Source organism: Malus sylvestris, chromosome 11 (genome assembly GCF_916048215.2).
Source record: "Malus sylvestris chromosome 11, drMalSylv7.2, whole genome shotgun sequence".
NCBI lineage: Eukaryota > Viridiplantae > Streptophyta > Magnoliopsida > Rosales > Rosaceae > Malus > Malus sylvestris.
Window position 1 is genome coordinate 38,901,886 of NC_062270.1, and position 24,032 is coordinate 38,925,917.

General features: G+C 36.8%; 3 protein-coding genes and 1 long non-coding RNA gene across 4 annotated transcripts; all 4 read left to right on the forward strand.

The window, feature by feature from the left end:
* Nucleotides 1-6,810: 6,810 nt before the first annotated feature.
* LOC126591014 (uncharacterized) lies at nt 6,811-7,989 on the forward strand. Its single transcript, XR_007612216.1, has 2 exons — nt 6,811-7,216; nt 7,467-7,989. It is a non-coding gene; the product is annotated as an uncharacterized LOC126591014 (long non-coding RNA).
* Nucleotides 7,990-12,929: 4,940 nt separating this feature from the next.
* LOC126591010 (uncharacterized) lies at nt 12,930-15,760 on the forward strand. Its single transcript, XM_050256539.1, has 5 exons — nt 12,930-13,147; nt 13,314-13,364; nt 14,470-14,644; nt 14,809-14,898; nt 15,360-15,760. The coding sequence occupies exons 1-5, from the start codon at nt 13,055-13,057 to the stop codon at nt 15,509-15,511; spliced, it is 561 nt and encodes a 186-aa protein (XP_050112496.1). The 5' UTR covers nt 12,930-13,054; the 3' UTR covers nt 15,512-15,760.
* Nucleotides 15,761-16,034: 274 nt separating this feature from the next.
* On the forward strand, nt 16,035-21,361 carry LOC126591007 (preprotein translocase subunit SCY2, chloroplastic-like). The gene is made up of 14 exons (XM_050256536.1): nt 16,035-16,275; nt 16,466-16,978; nt 17,060-17,148; nt 17,313-17,392; nt 17,519-17,608; nt 17,928-18,019; nt 18,625-18,708; nt 18,879-19,020; nt 19,239-19,355; nt 19,478-19,607; nt 20,011-20,134; nt 20,253-20,359; nt 20,825-20,946; nt 21,038-21,361. Exons 1-13 carry the CDS (start codon nt 16,050-16,052, stop codon nt 20,912-20,914), a joined length of 1,884 nt encoding a protein of 627 aa, XP_050112493.1. The 5' UTR covers nt 16,035-16,049; the 3' UTR covers nt 20,915-20,946; nt 21,038-21,361.
* A 430-nt stretch (nt 21,362-21,791) lies between these two features.
* LOC126591009 (uncharacterized) lies at nt 21,792-23,569 on the forward strand. Its single transcript, XM_050256538.1, has 5 exons — nt 21,792-22,130; nt 22,216-22,273; nt 22,362-22,805; nt 22,884-22,999; nt 23,270-23,569. Exons 1-5 carry the CDS (start codon nt 22,033-22,035, stop codon nt 23,328-23,330), a joined length of 777 nt encoding a protein of 258 aa, XP_050112495.1. The 5' UTR covers nt 21,792-22,032; the 3' UTR covers nt 23,331-23,569.
* Nucleotides 23,570-24,032: the final 463 nt, after the last annotated feature.

The following is a 24,032-nucleotide window of genomic DNA, read 5'->3' on the forward strand; positions in this document are numbered from 1 at the left end:
GGCTTGGATCTTGCAAGTCGCCAACCGAGGAGCTTTCCTCACTCGGTAACTTAGGGGAGCACTGTTTGTACCATACTTGATCAATCCCGAAACTATTGAGCACCGGTCAACGTTATACCGTCAAGGACCCAGAAGAGTTTCCCTCCAACCAAGAGGCCAATCACAGCGCGACACATGTCGACATCAGAAGCCAATCATAGCGCGACATGTGTCAACATCAGAAGTCAATCACAACACGATACGTGTCAATGTGAGAATGAAACTAAAAACTCTCTTCTATAAACGGAGATCATTCTCTCACAATATTTCCTAATGTCATTTGTACTAAATCATTCACTTGTACTCAATAAAGGAGAGCTTGAACCTATGTACTTGTGTAAACCCTTCACAATTAATGAGAACTCTTTTACTCAGTGGACGTAGCCAATCTGGGTGAACCACGTACATCTTGTGTTTGCTTCCCTATCTCTATCCATTTACATACTTATCCATACTAGTGACCGGAGCAATCTAGCGAAGGTCACAAACTTAACACTTTATGTTGTACCAAGTCCTCACTGATTTTGTGCATCAACAAATAATAATAAAAAGGTTCACATATCTTTAAATTTATGTTTTAAATCGTTGATTACAAGTGTTTAAGTACGAATTATAATAGATTTTTCACGGAAAAGTATATTTTGAAGACCATGAATATGATAGTTTGCCCGTGTGATGCTGATGTGGAAATATGAATTATAATAGATTTTTTACAGAAAAGTATACTTTAAGAACAATGGAAAAGTATACTTTATAATAGATTTAAATAAAATTATAATAGATTTTGCATGGAAAATTATACTTTAAGAATAATGGAAAATTATAATAGACATGTGTTACCGCTGTGGATCAAAGGATCATTGGTCACACGTATGCCGAGCTACCCCTGAGGCAATTGTCAAGTATCATTCCCATCGTGAGTCTAACTTTGCTCATGTGGAACATCCTGAAGATGCTACTACATCCATGGATATACCAGATATTCATAAGGCATCAGCTCCTATGGACAAATAAGTTTTATTCTTCTAGACATGTTTTAGGGTGTTTTTACCCCTAGTGGCCAAACCCACTAGGAGTGGTTGGACCCTCCCTAATTTTAAAGTTTATGGTTGAATTTTTAGACAATTTTTCTAAGTATTTGGAACAATTTTTTGGTTTTGGTTTTTTTGAATTATGGATAATTAGTTTATGGATATTATTTCTCGAATTGATTAATTGAATGAATATAATTATATTTATGCATGTGACCAAATCAATCAATTTATTTCTAGATATGTCTAGTGGGGAAGTTAGTTGTCTGGCTAATAGTGCTACCACGTCCACCATATTGCGTAAGCGATACTATTTTACTAACTTTGTACCTAAGAACTCACTTCTGACAACTCTCTCACTCTCATCCAACCTGATTGAAGGATACGAAAATGCTCGTATCATGTTGCCTAATGGTACTGTCTTAAACATTAAATAGGCCCTATATTATCCATGTTTCAGAAGAATGTTGCTGAGTTTTAGAGATATGCGAGATAATCAATATCATATTGAAACCACTGAAGATAATGGATCTAAATTTCTTTGTATCACTTCTTACAAGTATGGCCAGAAGAGTATTCACGAGAAGTTGGAACGTCTCCCGAGTTGTACATAACAGCCATTCGCAGCATAGAAGCCCACCATGTGGCTGACCATGTGCTTAAGTTCCAGAGCACTTTGCTATTTTGGCATGACCGTATGGGACATCCCGAACGTGACATGATGCACCGTATCCTCAAATCATCACATAGGCATCATTTACCTCCCTATGTTGGATTCCCACCATGTAAAAAGTGTTATTTAGGGAAGTTGAATACTCAACCCTCCATTACAAAGATTATTCACAATCCTCTTAAGTTTCTTCAGCGGATTCAAAGGGATATTTGTGGACTTATCCAACCAACATAGGGATTATTTAGATACTTTACGGTGTTGGTTGATGCATCGACATGATGGTCACATGTTTGCTTATTGTCCACACACAACACTGCATTTGTGAAACTCCTAGCATAAATTATTAAGTTAAGGGCTCACCACCCTGATTATCCGATCAAGTCGATTTGACTGAATAACGCTAAAGAGGTTACATCACATACTTTTGACGATTATTGCATGTTAATAGGGATTGAAGTCGAACATCATATACCTCATGTTCACACCAAAAATGTCTTGGTAGAAGCTTTCATAAAGCACCTTAAATTGATATCTCAGACTTTGGTTATGCGAACCAAATTGCCTGTATTTGTATGAGGCTATGGAATATTGCACGAAGCTACATTGGTCCGCCTGAGGCCCACTACTACCCAACCTCATTTACAGTTACAATTGCTTACTAGATATGAGTCTGACGTCTCACATTTATGTGTGTTTGGGTGCGTAGTTTATGTGCCAAAAGTGCTGCCATTACATACCAAAATGGGTCCTTAGAGAAAAATGAGAATCTACGTCGGTTATGATTTGCCATCAATTATTCGCTACTTCAGACCCTTGATAGGAGATCTCATTATTACACGTTTTGCGGATTGTCACTTTGATAAGACAGCTTTCCCTTCGTTAGGGGGAGATAAACATGTTAACGTTCCTGAAGAACGCCGCGAATTGTCGCGGTATGCTCCCACTATGTCTCATTTAGATCCATGCACTACCCAGTCTGAAACTGAGGTACAACAAATTATAGATCTTCAGAGCATTGTTCAAAGCATGCCAGATGTTTTTACTAATCTAGCTAAGGTGACAAAATCACATATACCTGCTACAAACGCACCTGCAATGACATACGTACCTCCGGTATGCCGTAACATCGCTTGGGAAGGCTGGACCACCCCCGAATGTGGGGAGGCCACACCTTTCACGCGCATCAGTACATTGGCAGCTAGCCAATCATCTGCTCCAACCCTGAAATGTGGCAGACCCCCTGGTCAAAAGGATTCATAACCCCAGAAGAGGAAACGGCATAAACTACTGACTTTAGTTTGAATCCGACCATCGCTCACTCATCTGTTTCAACACATGAGGTTATTCTAGACTACGATGATGTCTTAGACGAGACAACCTGACCTCTTGAGAATTGCAAGATTTCGATCCACTATGCAGTATTGGATGAGGTTTGGAATTAAAATGAGATAATGGTCGACAATGCATTTACGTACACAGTAGCTACTGACATCATATTTAGCAATGACATTAAACCATGTTCCATTGATGAATGCTAACATATAATGGATTGGTCAAACTTTGGAAACAATCAATCTAGGTCGAACTCGATCCGCTTGTGAAACATAAGGTGTTTGGACCTATAGCTCCTACTCCACCACATGTGAAGCCAATGGGCTACAAATGGGTTTTCGTGAAGAAGCGTAATGAGAAAAATGAAATAGTGCGATACAAAGCATGCCTCATAGCGTAAAGCTTCTCTCAACGCCCTGGGATTGATTACAAGGAGACGTATTCCCCCGTAACGGACATTATAACGTTATGCTACCTAATCAGTTTGGTAGTTTCAGAAAAACTGAATATGCAGCTTACGGACGTGGCAACCACATATCTCTATGGGGATCTAGATACGGAAATCAACATGAAAGTTCCAGATTGACTGGGTCAAATAGTTCTAGACCACGAAACACTCTTACTATTAGATTGAGAAGATCACTCTACGGATTGAAACAATATGGACGGATATGGTATAACCGTTTGAGTGAGTATTTGACAAGTCAGGATTATGTGAACAACGAACTATGCCCATGTGTGTTCATAAAAAAGTCAAATTCTGGATTTGAGATCGTTGCAGTTTATGTTGACGACATGAACCTTATCGGAACTCCTGCAAAGCTTGAGGAAATTGTCGTTCACTTGAAATCAAAACTTGAGATGAAAGATCTTGGGAAACTCGATATTGTCTCGGCCTGGAGATTGAGCATTGTTCAGATAGAATCCTAGTAGATTAATCGAACTACACCCAAAAGGTGTTGTGACGTTTTAATGAGGATAAACTGAAGCATTCGAGTACTCATATGGTTGTTCGGACTTTAGATGTTAAACGAGATCTCTTCCATCCAAGAAGGATGATGAAGAGATTTTGGAACCTAAAGTTCTATACCTAAGTGCAATTGGAGCTTTATTGTACTTGGCTCAATGCACTAGACTCGACATCTCATTCCCTATTAATATTTTGGCTAGATACAACAATGCGCCCACGCACAGACATTGGAATGTTGTTAAAGACATTTTTCTCTACCTCAAAGGTACCACAGATTTAGGCTTGTTTTACACCCACGAATCCTCGAAAGGAACCGCCGCCCTCCTTGGTTCTCAGGTTGATTCACGCCATGTTGATTACTTAGATGTTGGATATCTATCTGACTTACATAGGGCACATTTTCAAACGGGCCATGTCTTTACAGTTGGAGACACCGCTATATCTTGGAAATCTACCAAGCAAATGTTAGCTGCGACTTCTTCAAACCATGCTGAGATCCTTGACCTGCATGAAGCATCGCGTGAATGCTTTTGTTAAAAGCAGTTATGGAACATATTTGAAGCACTAGTTGTCTTACTTCCGTCGTTAACCTTTCTACGACGATCTTTGAAGACAATGCATCATGTATCGAGCAGTTAAAAAAGGGATACATCAAAGAAGACAACACCAAACACATAGCGCCAAAGTTCTTTTGTTCTCGCCAACAACAACAACATCAGAACATTAAAGTCAAGCAAATTCATTCCTAGGACAACCTAGCCAATCTCTTTACCAAATCATTGCACAAGTCTATTTTTCAAGAGCTCATCCAAGGAATCGGTATGCGTAAATTACCTGGGTTAAATCACTTGTAGTTCTCTTATTTGGAAGTTATGTCTAACTCAAGCAAAGTATCATGAAGTATACTCACTTGCTCTTAATGTACTTTTTTTCTTACGATTATGAGCATTTTTCCCATTGGGTTTTTGCTACCTAACGAGGTTTTGATGAGGCACCCATCCTGGGATGATTATACTCCGTTGAGTTTACTACTTTCGTCCTGTTTCACATTTATTTTAGATATTATGAATATTTCTCACTTTTCTCCTTAGTCTATGGTTTTTCACCTGCCTTAGGTTTTACCATAGCAAGATTTTGTGAGTTTTACTACCAATGCATACTTTCTTTAAATTTGAGACTCGCATTCGCCCGTTGTGTCGCCGACTTCATTAACTGTTCTACCTCATCTGCTGAAGATCTGATGCGATGTTTTGTTTGAGTATTTACACACTCAAGAATGAGTGTTGCAATCATTTTTAGGATAGGAATGTGATTATGTAAATCCTAGTGTATATAGGGATATCTTTGAATATTCCTTTTAGTAGTTAATATCCTATTAGAGTTGTATTCCTAAAAGGGTAAGGATTTAACCTATCTTACTACTATAAATAAAGGCACAATGGGGTGATACAACACACACATCACAATTAAATCTCTTTCTTCTCTCTCTTATTGTCGCCGTCATCCTCCTCTTTATTCCCTTATGTTCAGTCAAATAGGCCTACAACAAAATTCTTATTTCCGAAAAATCTTTTTATTGAGTATTAAATTAACCTTTGTAAGGAATTTGGAAGCAGTTTTACAGTTTATTGAGTAACAAATATATATTTACTAGAATATTTGAGTCAAAAATTGAAAAACGTAGTAGTGAGGCCTGGAGCATTATCAAATGGGGTTCGACACTCAAGACTCTCAACGGAAAGTCTACCTTAAATTTCAAAAATTCACAGTGAAGCGAAGGTGAAAATAATTAGATTAAACGGTGATTTATATACGAATTTGCAAAACCGGTTGAAAAACCATGAGTGTTAATCCACGTTTTTTCGTGCGCAAGGTTACCTTCGATTTGTGCGACGTATCTCGCCTTTTTTATCGTGCACAAGCTTGCCTCGTTTTGTGTGCCAAAGCCACCCTGTTTTATGTGAGCTAAGTTCGTCTTGTTTTGCGTGCCATTATTCGCCTCGTTTTACATGAGTTGAGTTCGCCTCGTTTTGCATGCGTCGAACTCGCCTAACACCCATGTTTTTTTTTGTTGACAAAATTGCAAATTTTTATTTTCACAAAAAAAAAAATTCCTGAGTATTAAGTTAAACTTTTTAAGGAATTTGGAAGCAGTTTAATAGTTTATTGAGCAACAAATGTATATTTACTAGAATATTTGAGCCGAAAAATGAAAAAATAATTAAAAAACATAGTAGTGAGGCATAAAGCATTTCAAATGGGGTTCGACACTCAAGTATCTCAATGGAAAGTCTCACTTTAATTTTCAAAACTTCACAATGAGGCGAAGATGAAAATAAATAGATTGAACGGTGATTTATACACGAATTTGCAAAACCGACTGAAAACCGTGAATGTTAAATCCACCTTTTTTTGTAAAAAATGCAAATTTTTTATTTTCTCGAAATATTTTTCGTGAGTATTGAGGAAATCTTGATAATGTATTTGGCAGCAGACTTATGATTTATTAAGCCATAAGTGCATATTATGTAGAATATTTAAGCCGAAAAGTTAAAAAAGAAGTGAACAATATAGAGATGTTAAAATCTATATTTAGTGTATATTTTAATTTTTTTTAATTAGAGATGTTAAAATCACTTGTAGGTGAGGTTTAAACGAAAAATAGCAAAATTTTGTTTTGTTATATATTATGTCACTCTCTTTTGGTTGACAAAGATAATTCTATTAATATGTAATTTAGATTTAGACAAAAGAAAAATTAACAAAAAAAGTTCAAATATTTTAAAATGTTTAAGTTTTAAATCATTAATTACAAGTGTTTAAATACAAATTATAATAGATTTTGCATGAAAAATTATATTTTAAAAAGCATGAATATGATAGTTTGTTGTAGTTGTGTAAGAAAAATAAAAGAAAAAATAACAAAAATGTACAAACAAAACCAAACCACAACCCCTACCGTCATCACCCTCACACTTTCACACTCCGTCCCTCACCCTTCCTTTTTCCTTCACAAACAAAACCACAACCCCCCAAACCGCCGCAGCCACCCTCACCCTATCACCCACGTCCATGGCTGGGCTAACCACCGCCACTCCCACCCGAAAATCACCTCAGATTTATCGCAATCCATGAGGCCAACGAGGTCTATTTTCTGAGGAGGCCGACGAGGTATGCTTTCTGTTAGGACCCTTTGGGCCACCGTAGGTTACTAGTATTTATTAGGCCACTGCTAATGTTAAGAGTACTAAATCCTAGTTATCCTTTTGTGTATTTAAACTACTATGTTCATCTGAATAGGTTGTTATCTTATTTCTTAATTTCTTTGCATTTTCCTTTTCTCTTCTCTTTCTACGAAATGGGTCCTATCATTTTCCGACGAGGCCGAGGCCTATTTACCCAGTTAACGACATTGTTGCAGACAAGCCCATGGACATCATCAGTTTCGCCAACCGGATCAAGTCTACCCCGAAATTTTGGATATGCTCAAAATCGATCCCCTGGCGGCGAAGCAACTCGACCAAGTTGTGCGCGCGGGCTCCCTCCCCGACGTCAACAGGCATAATTCGGCCAAATGGGCCGGTGCCTACCACGGTCTCGCCTTCCGTACGACGATGGCACAGAGGGTGCCGTCGTAGAAGGTCTCGATGAGATGGAGGAGGAGAGGGAATGAGGTTTAAAAGTTGGAGCTTTGGCGGTGCGTTTTGTGGTTGGGGTTTCGGGGGAAGAATTGCGGGGAGAGTTTCAGTGGTGGAGGAGAAATAGGAGATATTATTTTTATTAATTTTAATTTTTTTAAGAACTAAAGAATATGTAATTAGTAGAAGCTCTTACAAGTCTGCCTTGACTTGCCAAACCCAACTGAATTGCCGGTTCTGTTGACCTAAACTGGTTCTGACTTATAAGCGCCTTACAATTCCAGATTATCCCAATCTTTTTCGTTACTTGCGGGTTTGCCAACAGGATCCTTTCCAGGTCTTCTTTGTGGGGATCCCGAGGATCCGTAAATCGTGTCTATTTATCGTACATCGTACGTTAATTTTTATCAGATACTATTTGTATTTAATTTTAAATAAAAAAATTAAAATTTCTTACCGCACGATGTACGATGAATAAACACGATTCAAGGATCCCTGAAATCCTCAAAAAAGGAATCCGGCAAGGATCCAGATTCGTGGGTTTGGAGTTGACCTACATTTTTATTTGGTTGGATTCTTACTGAACAAAAAAATATATCAACATCCTCTCATCTAGTATTCTAGTGGATAAAGTGTTGAGTTTCTACTCATGTATATTGGGTTTGAAATCCCCCCCCCCCTCCCCTAAATTATTGTAAAAAAAAGTACATTTTTGCTTGCCACCCCAAAGTAGTGGCGGGCATCACTACTATATTGATTGTTGTTAGATGACTGCAATCTAATCTATCCATTACATAAATTTTGAAAGTTGAACTCGTCTAATTGCAATTAATGTGATTGTGATGATCATCAACGCTTAAGGGCGATGAGCAATAATATCTGTATTAAGGTGCACGATATTAAAATAACTACCTAACCCCGAGATGATTAGGCTAAGGAAAATTTTATTTGAACCCATATAACCTATTTTCACACCCAACTTACTCTCTACACCCTAATTATTTGTAATTAAACTATCAATATCTCTTTAAACCCAAATTTACTACCTAAATTATCCTAACAAACCCAATTCAATATGCAAATTTATTTCTACACCCATTTAAAATAGAAACCCAAAATCAAAGCATATGTTTTTTTCCCTACGAAGTTGTTCTCGATAAATTCCAATTCCACTAGGATCTTGCAAGTTCATAGCATTACAAAGCAAAAGCGACACATAGAGTATCACTAATGGGATTAGAAAAAAATTCACGGAATATTTTCACTGTTTTTGTTTATCCCTCCCCAAGTTCTCTAGCTTTTGTATAACTGTAATGTTCCCGTCCTCATTTAAGTCGTGGCTTTCTTTGTGGCTATCTTCAAACTGCCTAACGAAAGGATTTGACAAACTCAAAGCAGCAGCTGCTGCAACTGCGCATGCTAGCACTAAATTATCTCTGAAACTCTTCTTCTTAATTAAGACTTGAATAACAGTGAGCATCCTAGAGTGACAAGGACTCATAGGGTAATGAGCCATGGCCCTCCCTAGAGCTGTCAGTCTTCCATCTTTGTCAAGTGCTTGAACACTCTTCAAGCAACACTCTTCTTTATCCAAGGCATCACCATACATAGGAGGTGGAAGAGGAAAATTGAATACCTGGACGCCTAAAAAAAGGTCATACTGTCTTCTTAATCTTCTCATAATGCTTAATGAACCCGAATTCACAAAAGGTTGCGTGATGACAAATATTTGATTATTGGGTGTGGGTTTATTAATAATTTTTAGTTTTATTGTTTATTTATCTTGTACTTAATAGTAATTATACAATAAGATAAAAAAGACCATTCACATTTAAAATTTAAGTTGGGTGTGAAGTGAGGTTATTTGGGTTTAAATAAAATTTCCCTCAGGCTAAGGGTTTGATTCCATACAATATATATGTCTGGAGTTCGTTTATTCTCAAAGCCGGAAAAATGGCTATATTCAATGTTAATATAAGATGATTATGTACAATGAATCATTTGAGCTTATTGCTTCTTGTATTAAAGAGAAAATTTTCACTTCAAGAAACTGAATTATAGATACCAATTAAAACCTTTGAACTCAAAAATTTACCCTTTTAATTTAAATACTATATTCCAAACTATTTTAATAAGGGTAGATTCAAACTTAGGTATAAAATGGCGGATACACCAACTGATCTAAAATTAAATATTTAAAGTCCCCGTTTTTGCCATCCTAAATGTTTCTGTGAATCAGCTGGTCCATTTTTACATTACACACGTTTAATTGTACCTTGATGTGTTTTCAAAGTGACGCATACCAAAGCTTGGTTCTCAATAATTATCATAGAACAATTAAGAAGATCCCTGCAAAACCTAACTTTTAACATCTTGCTTATGTATCAAAATGTGGGACCCTCCATTCCAAAACCATACTTGATTTGGTAGCGTTGGTAAGGTGGTTAAGAAAAATAGGGCACTTGCACCTCCCTCCCCGCTGAATCTTCATACATATGGCTTATTAAAAAATGGAAGACTTGCTCTTGGTGGATAAAATTGATAGGTTTATTGATATTTTGACATATAAGTTAAATATTAGATAAACTTTTATATTCATTCGTTTAAATCATTGTTTGATATTCTCTAAAGTTTCTTTTTTTATTTGGGGGTCAAACGATAGATTTGTTAGATTATATGTTAGATTAGGAAGCCAACAAGGTTCGAATCCACACCGTAGTGCAAGGGCAACATTCCTCTCCATCATTGTGGTAGAGGGTCACTTGCCCCTAAAGTTTCATTTTAAATTCCCATGTTTTAAGCAAATTTTCATCATTTCTATTGAAGGCAATTGATGTCAAATTAACATATCAATATTTACATTGATACCGATATTTTAAACATTGATCATAAAAAAATGATATTAAAAAAATCAACTAGTTTGTGATGTAGTTTTAAGTCATCTACGGAGAAGTAGATTTTAATCAGACTACAATGAGACGAGAACATTATTCTAACTAATTGGACTAAATCAAATCTGCAGAGTCAGCCAACCAGCCAACATCAGAGCGTTACGTGAAAAATAACTGCAACGACCAAATAGGAAGAGGGGTTTACCCAACCCAACCCAACCCACTTCCACGTCCACGTCCATTATACACTCAAATTACCGAAATACCCCTTATTATGATAAAACCACTAGAACAATATTATTGACATTTATTTTGAAAAAAAAATAATTATTGATATATTTGGATACTGGCCAGACCCTTTATCCTAGTACAAAATTACCTTTAGGCCCTTGCATTTCTAATTTTAGATCGTTGATTTCAGAAATTTTTTGTTCACAAACTCCATGATTAATTGATATATGGTTGAACTTGATTGAAAAAAATAAAATAAGGGATGGTTGACCGTCTGGACTTTGACTTATATGATCCATCGGATAAAGTGGTAGGCTAAGAAAAATCATTTGGGATTTGAATCTAAAAGAAGAAATCAGTCAACAACATGAGTTTAATACGAAAGTAAATTCCTATTGATAAGCTTCAGTTACATAAAGATAATTAAACTCGTAACTTTTCAAAATTTCAATCATGAGTGAGTTAAGGCTCTTATTATTAAATGGGTAAATAATCAAAATGGTCCCTGAGATTTGCATAACTTATCACTTTGGTCCCTAACATTTCAAATCAATCAAAGTGGTCCCTGTGATTGTCCACCATCCATCATTTTGGTTCTTCCGTTAAAAACTTCGTTAAGTGTCCTGGAGCTCTTGACCGGAAGTTTGGGCAATTTTCAAAGCTTCGTAACTCAATCGTTTCTTAACCAAATTCGACCCATAATATATGAACATGAAGATAGAAAAGTGTAGAATAAGATTATACCTATTTAGAAGCCATAGGTTGCCGAAGATGGCCGAAAAATAGCCTCAAAATTGATTAGTCCGAGAGAAAACTAGAAAACTCGCCGGAAACTGGGTAAACTTTAAACGTTCATAACTTCTTCAATATTCAACGAAATCAAGTGATTCAAAAACGAAAATCATACTTCTCGACGAGATGAAGAGAATGGTATCTTTTTAGATGGCTAACTCGCCTTGTTTTGAATCACTTGATTTCGTTGAATATTGAAGAAGTTATGAACGTTTAAAGTTTACCCAGTTTCCGGCAAGTTTTTCAGTTTTCTCTCGGACCAGTCAACTTTGAGGCTATTTTCTAGCCATCTCCGGCAACCATTGGGTTTTCAAATAGGTATAATCTTATTCTACACTTTCCTATCTTCATTTTGATATATTATGGGTCGAATTTGGTTAAGAAACGATTGAGTTACAAAACTTTGAAAATTGCCCAAACTTCTGGCTAAGAGCTCCGAGACACTTAACGGAGTTTTTAACGGAATGACCAAAATGATGGATGGTGGACAATCTCAGGGACCACTTTGATTGATTTGAAATGTTAGGGACCAAAGTGATGAGTTATGTAAATCTCAGGGACCATTTTGGTTATTTAGCATTATCAAATTACTAGTTCAGTCATGTTATAACACGTATTATCAATCACTTTAAAGATTGCAATGTCAAAAGTAGCAATTAAGGGAAATCCTGGGTTCGTTTGGAAGTGCTTTTGAAATGACTAAAAACGTTTTTAGAAAAATATTTTTGATTTCAAAAGCACCGCTTATGTACTTCTTGCATGAAGCAATTCAAATGTTCTTTTTCAGAATTTACCAGTATTTTTACTAAATATTTGATTCCAAAAATATTTTTACTAGAAATATTTTCAATTATTTTAAAACCACTTCTAAATAAGCCAAACATCCAACATTTCATATCACACATAATTGGAAAAACGTAACCTGATTTCCACCGTAATTCTAGTTGTAAACAAAGGTCAAATAACGATGTGTGTTTTTAATATCCGATAAGGAAACAAATTTACACGTGCTTTAATACTGGGTAATGTTAGAGATATTAAATTTGAAGACTAAATTTGCAAACTAAATTACGTGTCATCAATAGGAATAAACACATTTATTGACGTTTAAATAATAAACCAATTATTAACTTCCATTTCCTTTAATTTTCAAAATTTTGTCTACAAATTTAATTTTCATAATATTATCCTTAATATTGTAGATGAGGACAGAGAAAAGAAATAAATAAATTTAAAATTTTAATTTTCTCCGCATGAAAGAATCCTATTTGGTTCTGTTTCCTGCGAGAGGAGAGAGAGGGACTGAGAGAGAGAGAGTATTTAGTTGCGTTGCAGGTTAGAAGTTGGAACTCAAATTACAACTCTCAACCCTTTCTCTCTCTCTCTCTCTCTCTAAAGTGAAATAAAACCCTGTCTTTCTGTCTCTCTTTCTCTCGTTTTTCTGTCTGTATATTTCCATGGCTGCTCATGAGGAAGGAGAGGTTGGTTTCGAAGAAGGAATGTTGTGGCTGCCGTCACAAGTTTTGGATGAAGCAATATGTGACACAAAGGTTTCTCTCTCTCGTATTTTTTACTCTCTTTTTGATCGGTGAAACGATAATGGTTTTATTGAGCGATATCTCTTTTTGCTACAAATACAGAATTTAATATTTTCTAAGTTTTGTTTCCATCACTGTTCCGAATTTATTAAAATTTGATTTATCTTATAATTTGCAGGCGTATTCGAGGCTCCATGTAAAACACCACCACTACCACCGTGATCATTTGGTACGTACTCTCTGCCATCACTTTCGTTTTCTTTTCTGTCCATCAATGGTTATCGGGTAGGTTTTGACGTGTACGGAATTGGTTATTAGTTTCTTGCATTCGCTCAAGTCACTTGTTTCATTCCTGCAATTCACGGGTTTTACATATAGGCTTAAATGGTTTAATAACTGACAAAATAAAAGTTTTTGCACGAATGTCAAACGGTACTATTGATAGAGAATTGAAAATGATTACTTTTGAAGATTGATTTTGAAGATTTTGATTAATAGCACTACAAAAAAAACACCATTTTCCAACGAAATTTATTCATGAGTCTGTCGTTTTTCATAAATAAAAAAAATTAAAACATTTCCCATACGAAAATATTTGTGGGACAAACCTTTTAAAAAAAATTAATTAATTTTTTTTTAAATTTTTGACAATTAACGATTACCTACTCATGAGACTACATAATATATTACTCAACTGTCACGTTTAGGTCTTATGAATCTGGTCCACCTAATCATTTTAATTGTTAGTTTAGTCCCTCTTATTTTTGCAACTAATTAACTCTCTTTTTTTTTTTGAACAATGCAACTAATTAACTTTAAGGTATAGTTTGATCTTAGAAAAAGAAATTTAGTTGGAAATTTTTTGTTGAAGCAGTGTTTTTGGGGAGTCATTAATTTAGAGTTGTGATCAAGGAATCTATGCAGGTTTCTTCACAAAATTGTCAATACATGGCTTAGGCATTAAGTAAAATATTTCAAAATTAGTGTATCGAAATTAATAAGGGCTTGTTTGGGACTATGACTAAAAGCGTTTTTAGAGAAAATGCTTTTGCGTTCCAAAAGCACTTAAAGTGCTTTATGTAAGAAGTACCATTTATATGTTTATTGCATGACGCAATACAGTGTTTTTCAAGGATTCACATGTCATTGGTTCTAAAAGAGTTTTCGACCATTTTAAAAACACTTCTAAACGAGTCATTAATTAAACAAATTAAGTCCCTTGGTGTTGTTTTTTGCTCGAAATATCTATCTCGAGCTTGAATGCAGTAGCACTATTGTATACTCGTATATACATATATAATTCGTTTGACTAAAAGATAACGTGCGAATTGCAGGATTCGAAATCTAGCTCGATGAGACCATATCATAGGCCAAAAGTTAATGTGAATTGGTCATCCGGAGGACCTGGAATGCAAGCCATCTTCCTGGATTCTAGTAAAAAATCATGTGGCACTGGCGTTTTTCTTCCACAACGAGCAGGCACCCACTTCCACAGAAGTAAAAAACCAGGTAGGTAACCCTAATTTCGGATTCGATTTTAATTTGGTCATTTTTTTGGGTGTATTATTCTTAGTTTTGATTAAGGTATGTACGTGAATAATGAGCGTATTCAAATGACCAAAATCAAACGACGAAAATCAAAATACCCTTTTTAATGCTTGCTTTGCATGCAGCTTGTGCTCCCGTTCTGCTGCCCTCTCGTGTGGTTCAAGCTCTGAACCTCAACGTGCATGCACTAGGCCTGCAAATTTCACCTCGACAAGGTTAGTTATACGATCCATGCAAACATATATATAGTTGATGGCAGCTGATCCATGTCACCATTTTTTTTACATAACTTTTGACACGTTTTTGTATGGCCTACTTTAATGTATTTTAACGATCTAAACTGTCTATCTTTTAGAATATCATTCATAGATCATCTTTACAAAATATTAGATAAATCCAAAAACATTAAGACATTCATTTGTAGTGAAGAAAATAGATGAATACAATTCTATAAAGAAATCCTAAACTCAAAATCCAACTGTCATATAGTTTCATATTTGGGTAATTTTGGATCTTTAAAATATATTACGGAGTGGGCCACATAAAAACGTGTGTAAAAAAAATGATGTCAGGAATTCGCCCGCAGAGTTGATATATCATATTTTACTTAATTTGATTGAGGTATCTTTTGTTGTTTTATTGTATGCTGCTAATAAATTCGGGATTCTAACTTCAGATTCTAAAGAACATAAGCGAAAAAGTGAAGACTACTTGGTAGCTCAAAACAAGAACGGAAATAAGGATGTTTCGTCTACTCAATGCTACATTATTTCCCAAAATCCGAATTCTTCACCGGAGTTGCTTCTTCCAAAGGAATGGACTTACTAATGGCGAATACGAACAACGATTATTACACGTATACAAGAAACTATATCATCGTATAAGGCTAAGGCTCTCGTAGCTCTACGATTGATGTGTACGGCTAGCTCTGTTGAATGATCGATCTTTGATCATGTAATTGTAAGCTTGAATAAACAGCTAAATGCTTCCATTTTTATACAAGTGCTTTCATAAATTGTATTTGCTTATAGGCTAGTTTGACATTATCGAAATTATTTTAAAAGAAGCCGACCCCAAACTAGCCTAATTATATGTAATTCTTTTGAATTTAAACTGATCTTAAGAAAAAACATTATTGTAGTAAAATTTGGAGAAATTTTTAGTTGTGACGGGAACACGGGTGATACACCACGTATTTTTATGTAAGTGGTGGAAAATTTTAATTTTTAAGTTATTAACCTTTTAACACACATAACCAACCATTTATATAGAGACACGTGGTGTACCACGTATGACGGTCACGCTAAAAAATTTCTCTAAAATTTGAGCTTCGGAACACTAATCCCAATCATGCTTGCCACGATGGATGGACCTTCGCAGACCTAACAATGGGCCAATAAATATCGTGTCTAATGCAAAACGAGCGAGTAAAGCAGAGGATTATTTCCTCCACCTTAAAGATGAGCCGTTTCCCAGCTTAACCGAACTGAACAGTCCCGCTGCTCCGTGTTGCTCTATCAGTTCCGCCATGGAAGCCACTCTTCTCAGCTCGCAACGCTTCCATCCCAAACTCTCGCCCGTAAAATCTCGAGGTCAGTTTCCCGTTTGTTTCCCGAGAAAACTACGGAAAATCATGGAAAATTCGGAGTATTGTTAGGTTTAGTAGTCTCTTAGTCAATTTAATCCAGTAACTCGTAGCTGTGTATCGAAAATGTTTCCGTGTTGAATTTTGTAGCTTCGGATGAAGTTTCTGATGGAGATTTTCTGGTCATTTACTTGCAGGTGCAGTTTCAGGCTGTGAAATTCAAATTTGTTGTTTGCCAATTGTTAGGAATAGTTGCTATGTTTCCCTTAGGACAAACCCTAGAAATTTCATGTTGCCAAACAGGCCCTTATTGTCCAGAGTGAACAGAAGAGTCTCCGCTAAGTTTTCGAACCAGTTCCTAAATGATTATACAAATGTTGAGGCTACGCCTCCAGAGTCACTAAAGGTTGAAGTTAATCCGTTGAGTGGGAGTGACGGGACGGAAATTTCGAAACAGAACAAGGTTGAGAATGTAAAGGATGAGCAGGCCAGACCTATGACGTTTAGAAACCGGTTTTTGAATTTCGTGCGCCTGAGTTCAGTGGTTAGTAATGCTGCTGAGTCGTTCTTCAAGAGCGAGATTAGGAGGAGGCTGTTTGTAACAGCTGTGCTAATTGTGATCAGTCGTGTTGGTTATTTTATCCCTCTGCCTGGATTTGATAGAAGGTTGATCCCTCAAGATTACCTAAGCTTTGTATCGGGATCTGTTGGTGAGTAATTGACCGTTCTTCCTCCATGTGTATGGTCATTTTTGTAGTTATCTGATGATTGTTCGTGTTGTTTTCTGCCAGATGAACTTGGCGATTTTGCAGCAGAGCTTAAAATGTCTTTCTTTCAGCTTGGAATCAGTCCTCAAATCATAGCATCGATCATAATGCAGGTTTAATTCTTTCCGTCCGCTAGTTTGGTTTATGTTAACCTAACAGACAAATTTGAAACCAATAAAAGTAAACAGATATATGTTTAATGTGCTTAATCTTGTGAGGAAAGTTGGCATGTAATAGAATATAGTTATATATTGAAAATCTCAAAATCGATGTACAGGTACTATGTCATGTTGTTCCCTCCCTGGTAAAGCTGCGGAAGGAAGGCTTAGATGGTCATGAGAAGATTAAGAGTTATATGTGTGTCTAGTTATTCATCTCAAGCAGTGAGCCAAGTTCTTGTTGCATAATTAGTTTGTGACTTACTTTTAGACCAGATTTGTCTTTCAAGATTTTGAACACGTTTCATGTTTCTGTCTATTCAAGATGGTGGCTATCTTTTGGCTTTGCAATAGTGGAAGCTATCATACTTGCTTGTTATTCGCTTCCATATTCAATCTATGCGGCTAGCTACAGGTAATGCAGCATATCTATTGTTATTTTCAACAATGATTGTGGTTTCGAATTTATCTTGGGTCTACTCACAAGTTCTTATAGATGTAGCTGCTTAGGTTCTCTCTTCCACAATGCCCTTAGCAGTTAGCATGGTTCTTTTTCTATTCTATTTAATAATAATCTCGTGTTCTCGTTATCATTTACATTTTTCACCCTATATGATACTCTTAACTCGTAGATCTGTTGGTTGTTTTAGTTGGTAAGCTGTATTTATGAGGTGGAACTTTTCAAGATGATATTTATCTATTGGGGAGTATGATTATGTTATGAAATTTTGCAGGGTCAAGCATGTGATGGTGACAAGTATGTTATTGGTCTGTGGAGCGATGACAATGACGTGGATTTGTGATACCATCTCAGAATCTGGATTTGGTACTATATTTGATTTGTTGATTACTTGGTTGGTATTGTAACATTGTGCTAATATTCCCCATAATTCTGTCCTGTTGTCTTTTTCCGAGCCCCTTTTTTTCAAAGAAGGATTATACTTTCATTTTCACCAGTCACTATGGTTATCATTTTTGGATGCTGGATTTAGGAAAAGTTTTTACATAGTTTAATTTTATATATACACAATTGTTCCACACAAATCTCATGCCTTGTAGTAGAAGATATGTCCACAATTAGGAGATTTGGCTTCAAAAGTTTCCATACCTCATAAGGTTTTTCCTGTGAATTAATACTACATAATTCTGTTCATCCTCTTTGATGAGGTTTTGACTACCTTGTGCATCTTCTGTCATAGTAAGCATTCACGAGTCCTTGTGGAATACTCGTTTTTCACCGATGGTGACTGTTATTACATATGTGAGGTCTTAAGATCATAGTATCATTCCAACAGGTCGCTTTTTATTTCTGTAAATGTCCAAAGTACTTTCAAGTTTCAAACAACGATAAAAATTGTTTGTTCATTCTTTTGTCTTATTGTGTATGGGATTATACTCTCTATCTTCTCTGACTGGTGGTTTATATTTCAGGTCAAGGTTCATCTCTAATTATTTGTGTACAAATATTGACTGGCTACACAGAGACGTTATACAAAATGCTGTCTCAGCTCTCAGGTATGTGATTTAATGAATTCCATTAGTTTGCCCTTTGTTGGGCACAATTAATATCCCATCAGATGCATTTAATTCTGTAACTTTACTCATCCTATCAATAGTATTCTGTCAGATGTCATTTAACTTGAAGATTTAAAGTTTAGTGATTCATGTTTTTTTATGTATTTCAGGAAGTTCTGTTAGTTGGGGGCCTTACTTATTTGCAGTATTGGGCGTTTTCACTATAGTCACTATGTGGGCAGTTGTGGTGACCGAAGGGTGCAGGAAGATAAAGCTGCAGTACTATGGTTTTAAGCTTGCTTCTGCTGTAAGGTAATACAACCCATTTGGATGGGCTGTGATCATTCTTAAAGAAAGTGACTGTGTAGTGCATACTTCTCTCTAAACATGGTGTGGTTGATTATAAAGATGGTTTTTCTTAGCTGTTATTGCTTATAGATTGATCTCATTGTCGATTAAAAGCTTAGTAGAAGCCTGTATTTTATTTCTGTTGGCCGACACTATTTTCTGGGCTTTTGTGTTTTGAGCAGAGATGACTCACCTATTACCGAAGTGGAGCCCTATATCCCTTTTACCATTAACCCTTCAGGAATGCAGCCTGTTCTCACCACTACTTATCTCTTGGCCTTTCCCAGCATTCTTGCAAGGTAAATTTTTTTATTTGGTGGCATCATTTCCTGGCCGACCCCGAAAGCTTCCTTAATTACACTTTGGCTTTCCCATTTTGAAGTTGAACTTACAACTTTCTGATAATGTGGTTTGTTGGCAGTATTCTTGGTTCACCTTTCTGGGAGCATGTTAAGGAGATATTGAACCCCGAAAATACCATTGGGGCAGGGCCCTGGGTGTACTATTCAGTATATGCATTTTTTGTGTTCTTATTCAATATATTTGACATTGTAAGTTTTCTCTTAACATTATATATAATCATTCTAGAATCACCTTGCTTTCTGTTCGTTCTTCAATCTGCAGGCTGTAATCAGCAAAAGAGTAATTTAAAACCCAACTAATAAGGATATAGTTGTAAAGCATTTTTTATATCTCTCTTTGTGTGCATTCATTTCTCGTCTTTATTTTTCTATACTTGTGCATGTGCTTAGATGTCTGAATTTGAAAAATATAGTATGCGGTCATCAGTAGTTTCAACGCTAGCACAGTTTATTATGGCTTAGGAGTTTAGCATTCGTGGTTCAAAAGTCCATAGTAACAATGATATTTGTACATTTAGATGTTAATAGAAATTATGTTAATCTCGTCTATTAAAAAGTTTGCTAGTGTTTTTAATCAATAATGCTTGTCCAGGCCAACTTGCCCAAGGAAATTGCTGATTACTTAAATAAGATGGGTGCCAGGATACCAAACATAAAACCTGGGAAGGCTACAATTGAGTACCTCACAAAGATTCAGGCATCGACACGTTTCTGGGGTATAATTCTCCTTTCATTGTGTCTTCCTGTTGTTTATTAACTTAGTTCCTTTGTTGTTGGCCCCCATTGAATTTGTTTTTGCTTGCTTTTTTCTTTCCTGTGGTGGAAATTCTGCAGGGGGGCTATTGTTAAGTATCTTGGCAACAACATCAAGCATAATCGACCATTATTTACGCAATATCAATGCAGGGTTTGCAATCGGGTTGACATCAGTCCTCATAATAGTAAGTACAATACCAATTCTGAGTTATGAAATGCAGAGTATGCCACTTTATCCACTGCTATAGCATGCTTTCGTTTGTGTTTGTGTGTGTACCTTTGTGTTGATCATTAACTCAGTGCAACTCTAAAAAAGTTCTGGCGTTTGAATGGATAGTTAGAGGGTTTGAATGAACAGTTGGAGGACGTTAAATATCTTTAGGGTCTTTATTTGTTTACCATACACATACAGATTCTAACCCGGCTTTACTTTCCTCAGCTTTTGTTTACCCAAATACACCATAAACCGACAGTGTTTATTTGATTAATAAGTTTTTCTTGCATAAACTTGATGGGATATGTTTTGATGCTAGCTTTCCTATGGAAAAAAAATTACCTGATGTACTAAAGTCTACTGTGTTGAAGGGTTTGCACTAGCTCGTTATATTTTACGCAACTCTTGCAAGTAGTTCTGACTATTGATTGTGCAGGTGGGTTCTATTATTGAACTTAGAAGATCATATCAGGCATATAATGTAATGCCGAGTTTAAGCAAAGCCTTAAGCCGGTATGGTGTATAACTCCCAAATAGGCTGTGCCTTCTCGTCTTCAGGTGATGGTCTCCTATCACCCAAAAACCGATAAAGAATTTCTGCGTAGAAGGTGACACTAGTGACAACTTTTTCTTCCCTTCAATTTGGCAGCGTTGGAATCCTTGGACTGATGAAACACCTCCAGCAGAAACCAGAAATGGTTATCGGCATCGCAATATGGTGTAAGTGGTACGTAGTCCTGGCTTAGAGTAGCATCTCATGCTTCATTCCTTCGCTACGAAGCGAAGACTTATAGCCGGCATGGTTTCTGCATCAAATGGAAATGCTTCGATGGCGGTTTAGTTGAGTGCACTGTAGACCAGTACCGGTTTGTATCTCTGATATAAGATACCCCATGTTTTGTATATATAGACACTGGTTTGTATCTTGTGATGTTCTTCTGTGTCGAATGGTAACTAGGTTCTTTTTCTCCCATCACACCTGTTTAATTTTGTCCTTTTTTTCGTTTGATTTATTTAATCGGTAGATCAAAAGTAGGGGTGAATTGGTTTGATTTTCTTTTTATTTGGTCTATAAAACTGAACCAAATTGAAAATACCCGGTTTAGTATTGGCTTTTGATTTTCACAAATCGTAGGTTAACCGAACCAAACTACTTGTGATAAAACATAAAAAATAACACGTAATATGTATGGTATTATATACAAAAGAAAAATATATAATTTTATGTTTTAGTATTTTACTAATCATCTTTTTGGGAGAGTTGAAAAAGGACTATCTTGTTGAAAGGTTTTATACATTCGCCCTTTCTCAAGGCATTTCTCTAGACAAAAACTTATTTTTTGTTAATTTATGTTCTTTGATATTTTCAATTCATTCGATTCAGCAACGACTGAAAATTGAACGAGATGTATAAAAAATAAAAAAAAAGTGCGTAGATAACTTCAATTTTATCCCAAAAATATTTTTCACATTGGTCCACACAAATATATGACCACAAAACTTTTAAAAATATTTGCCGCCAACGTAGCAACTGGATACGGGTTTATGTGACTCGACCCGTGTCATCTTCTTCTGGGCCGTATGGTACCCGATTCCATTTGAAATTTCGGGTAGTTCGTCTTGGCTCTCTCGGGGATCGGAGAGATGGAGATCGCCGCCGACTCTCTGGACGGCTCTGTGATCTTCCACGCCATTAACGAAATCTCCGGTTTCGTGCTTTACATGCACCAGCAAATCCCTGCGTAAGTACTTCCCCCCAATTTCCCAAATCCCTAATCATTTCGATCCTTTTTTTTTTCTTCTGAAAATCCCCAATTTCCTGCACAGAATGTTGCAGGATATCACTCTGGAATTCGATTCGCTCTGTTCTGAGTACAAGGATTTGGTAGGAGACTTTAAATCTCGTGAATTTTGCGCTTTTTTGGATCCGAATTCGAATGCTTTGCCCTGAATGTGAATCTGTGAATTTTCAGGAAATGGCGGTTCAGCAAAACGAGGTGAAGCCGTCGCTCCGGAGGAAGCACGCCGGCGAAATGCGGGAGGCGAAGCGCGGGATTCGGAGATTCGAAAAGCTGATGCGTCAGGTTTCCGACCTCCAAACTGCTCTGAAGCAGATGATCAGCGAGGTTCATGAGTTCCGAGACGCGATTCTGATAGTCGGAGGGAGTCCGCTCCGACCTCAGCACGTCTATGAGCTGAGTTTTTCGAGCGGAACTGCTGTTTCCGAACTTGACTTTGCGAAAAGCAGGGCGTCGGAAGTGCTTTGTAGAAAAGCCATTCGGGGGCTGATTGCAAAGGGTGCTGGGTGTGCTGCTTATTCAGGGCCTTCCAAGCTGTTTCTGCTGGTGAAGGCTCCGGTTTCTTTCAATCTGCCTCTCCATTTTCTTCCAAAGCGTGATTTCCGATACAGCAACAAGGTCGTTTGCTATTAACAATTCAGCTTCCATTATCTACCAATTAGCTTACAACTCACTCGTGCATTTTCTTAATTGCAGATTGTGCCTCTGAAACTAAAGATCAAGAGCAAAACCCATGATCCGAAAACGGATGCTTCTTCTCAAACTGGCAGCTCTGATGGTGTGGTTGAGTCTACTCCAAATGATTTTATATGGTACGCCGGTCTGCGAAAACAAAGGCTTTGAACACCCTCAAATGTCAAATATTTGCCAATCCCTGAGGGCCATATCCCCTTTTGTTCCCATAACACACATCACGCTATGTAGTCACGTTACGTGTGCTATAGGAACAACCGAACAAGGGGTATACACCCCGGGATAGGCAAGTTTTGGTGCTGTAATCTTCGCTTTTTTTCCTTGTACTTCTGCAGTTCATGTATTTGAATGTGTTTGAGTTTTGTGCTGTTTCTTGTTTGATGTTACAGGTTTCAATGCCGGCATGTAATCAAGGGCCTCGAATGTAACACACCAACCGATGGAGAATAGCCCCCAACATGGTCGTTGTGCAAACCAGTGGTATTCGCCAGTTCCAAACCGGTCAAGTTTAGCCATTCCGGCCTCGAATCCATGGTAGACTGAATTGTGCATACTATGCGGTTCGAAACATTGTGTTTTAGATTCTCTCAAACCTTGACTGTATAATGTAACTTGATTAGCAACCTTGTTTCTAACATGTAGTTAAAGAAACTTATGGTAATGGTAACTCTTGGTTTTTTATCATATAAGTAGTGAGTAGCTTGTAACTCAAGTTAATTAAGAGCGTTTAGTATTGCGTTGAAGTTCTTGGGATTGCATTCAAAGAAATACAAAGGGGGCCCGTTTTATAAAAGAAAACCCTCGAGTCTGTTTTTTCTCTCTTTCCGTTTAGTTTTGGTTGACGCTCTAAGTCAGGGTCTGAACCAAAAACTTAGAGGACTTGTCTACATCCCGAGACACCACCGTGACATCCCGGCCGAAGAACACGTTGCACATGTTTTAGATTTTCATATTGCATTGTACAATTGATTCACGATTCCGTCACCTTGGCAATCTCGTTTGTAGTTAGTCATTCTCTAGAAACTTGGCCGAATTGTAATCTCGTCCACTCACTCTGCCATGAAAAAGCCCCAACTTTGGAGAGTGGCTGACATGAAACAGATACACCTTGATTGTCACATCTCGAGTTAATAAACAATGGTACGTGTTACA

What these genes read in the sequence shown, in the direction of transcription:
- LOC126591010 (XM_050256539.1), top strand. Translation starts at nt 13,055, where the DNA reads ATGGCTGCTCATGAGGAAGGAGAGGTTGGTTTCGAAGAAGGAATGTTG. An exon ending in AAGCAATATGTGACACAAAG is followed by an intron (nt 13,148 to 13,313) that starts GTTTCTCTCTCT and finishes TATAATTTGCAG; the next exon opens with GCGTATTCGAGGCTCCATGT. An exon ending in GCAAATTTCACCTCGACAAG is followed by an intron (nt 14,899 to 15,359) that starts GTTAGTTATACG and finishes TTCTAACTTCAG; the next exon opens with ATTCTAAAGAACATAAGCGA.
- LOC126591007 (XM_050256536.1), top strand. Translation starts at nt 16,050, where the DNA reads ATGGACCTTCGCAGACCTAACAATGGGCCAATAAATATCGTGTCTAAT. An exon ending in CTCGCCCGTAAAATCTCGAG is followed by an intron (nt 16,276 to 16,465) that starts GTCAGTTTCCCG and finishes ATTTACTTGCAG; the next exon opens with GTGCAGTTTCAGGCTGTGAA. An exon ending in TAGCATCGATCATAATGCAG is followed by an intron (nt 17,149 to 17,312) that starts GTTTAATTCTTT and finishes ATCGATGTACAG; the next exon opens with GTACTATGTCATGTTGTTCC.
- LOC126591009 (XM_050256538.1), top strand. Translation starts at nt 22,033, where the DNA reads ATGGAGATCGCCGCCGACTCTCTGGACGGCTCTGTGATCTTCCACGCC. An exon ending in ATGCACCAGCAAATCCCTGC is followed by an intron (nt 22,131 to 22,215) that starts GTAAGTACTTCC and finishes TTTCCTGCACAG; the next exon opens with AATGTTGCAGGATATCACTC. An exon ending in ATTTCCGATACAGCAACAAG is followed by an intron (nt 22,806 to 22,883) that starts GTCGTTTGCTAT and finishes TCTTAATTGCAG; the next exon opens with ATTGTGCCTCTGAAACTAAA.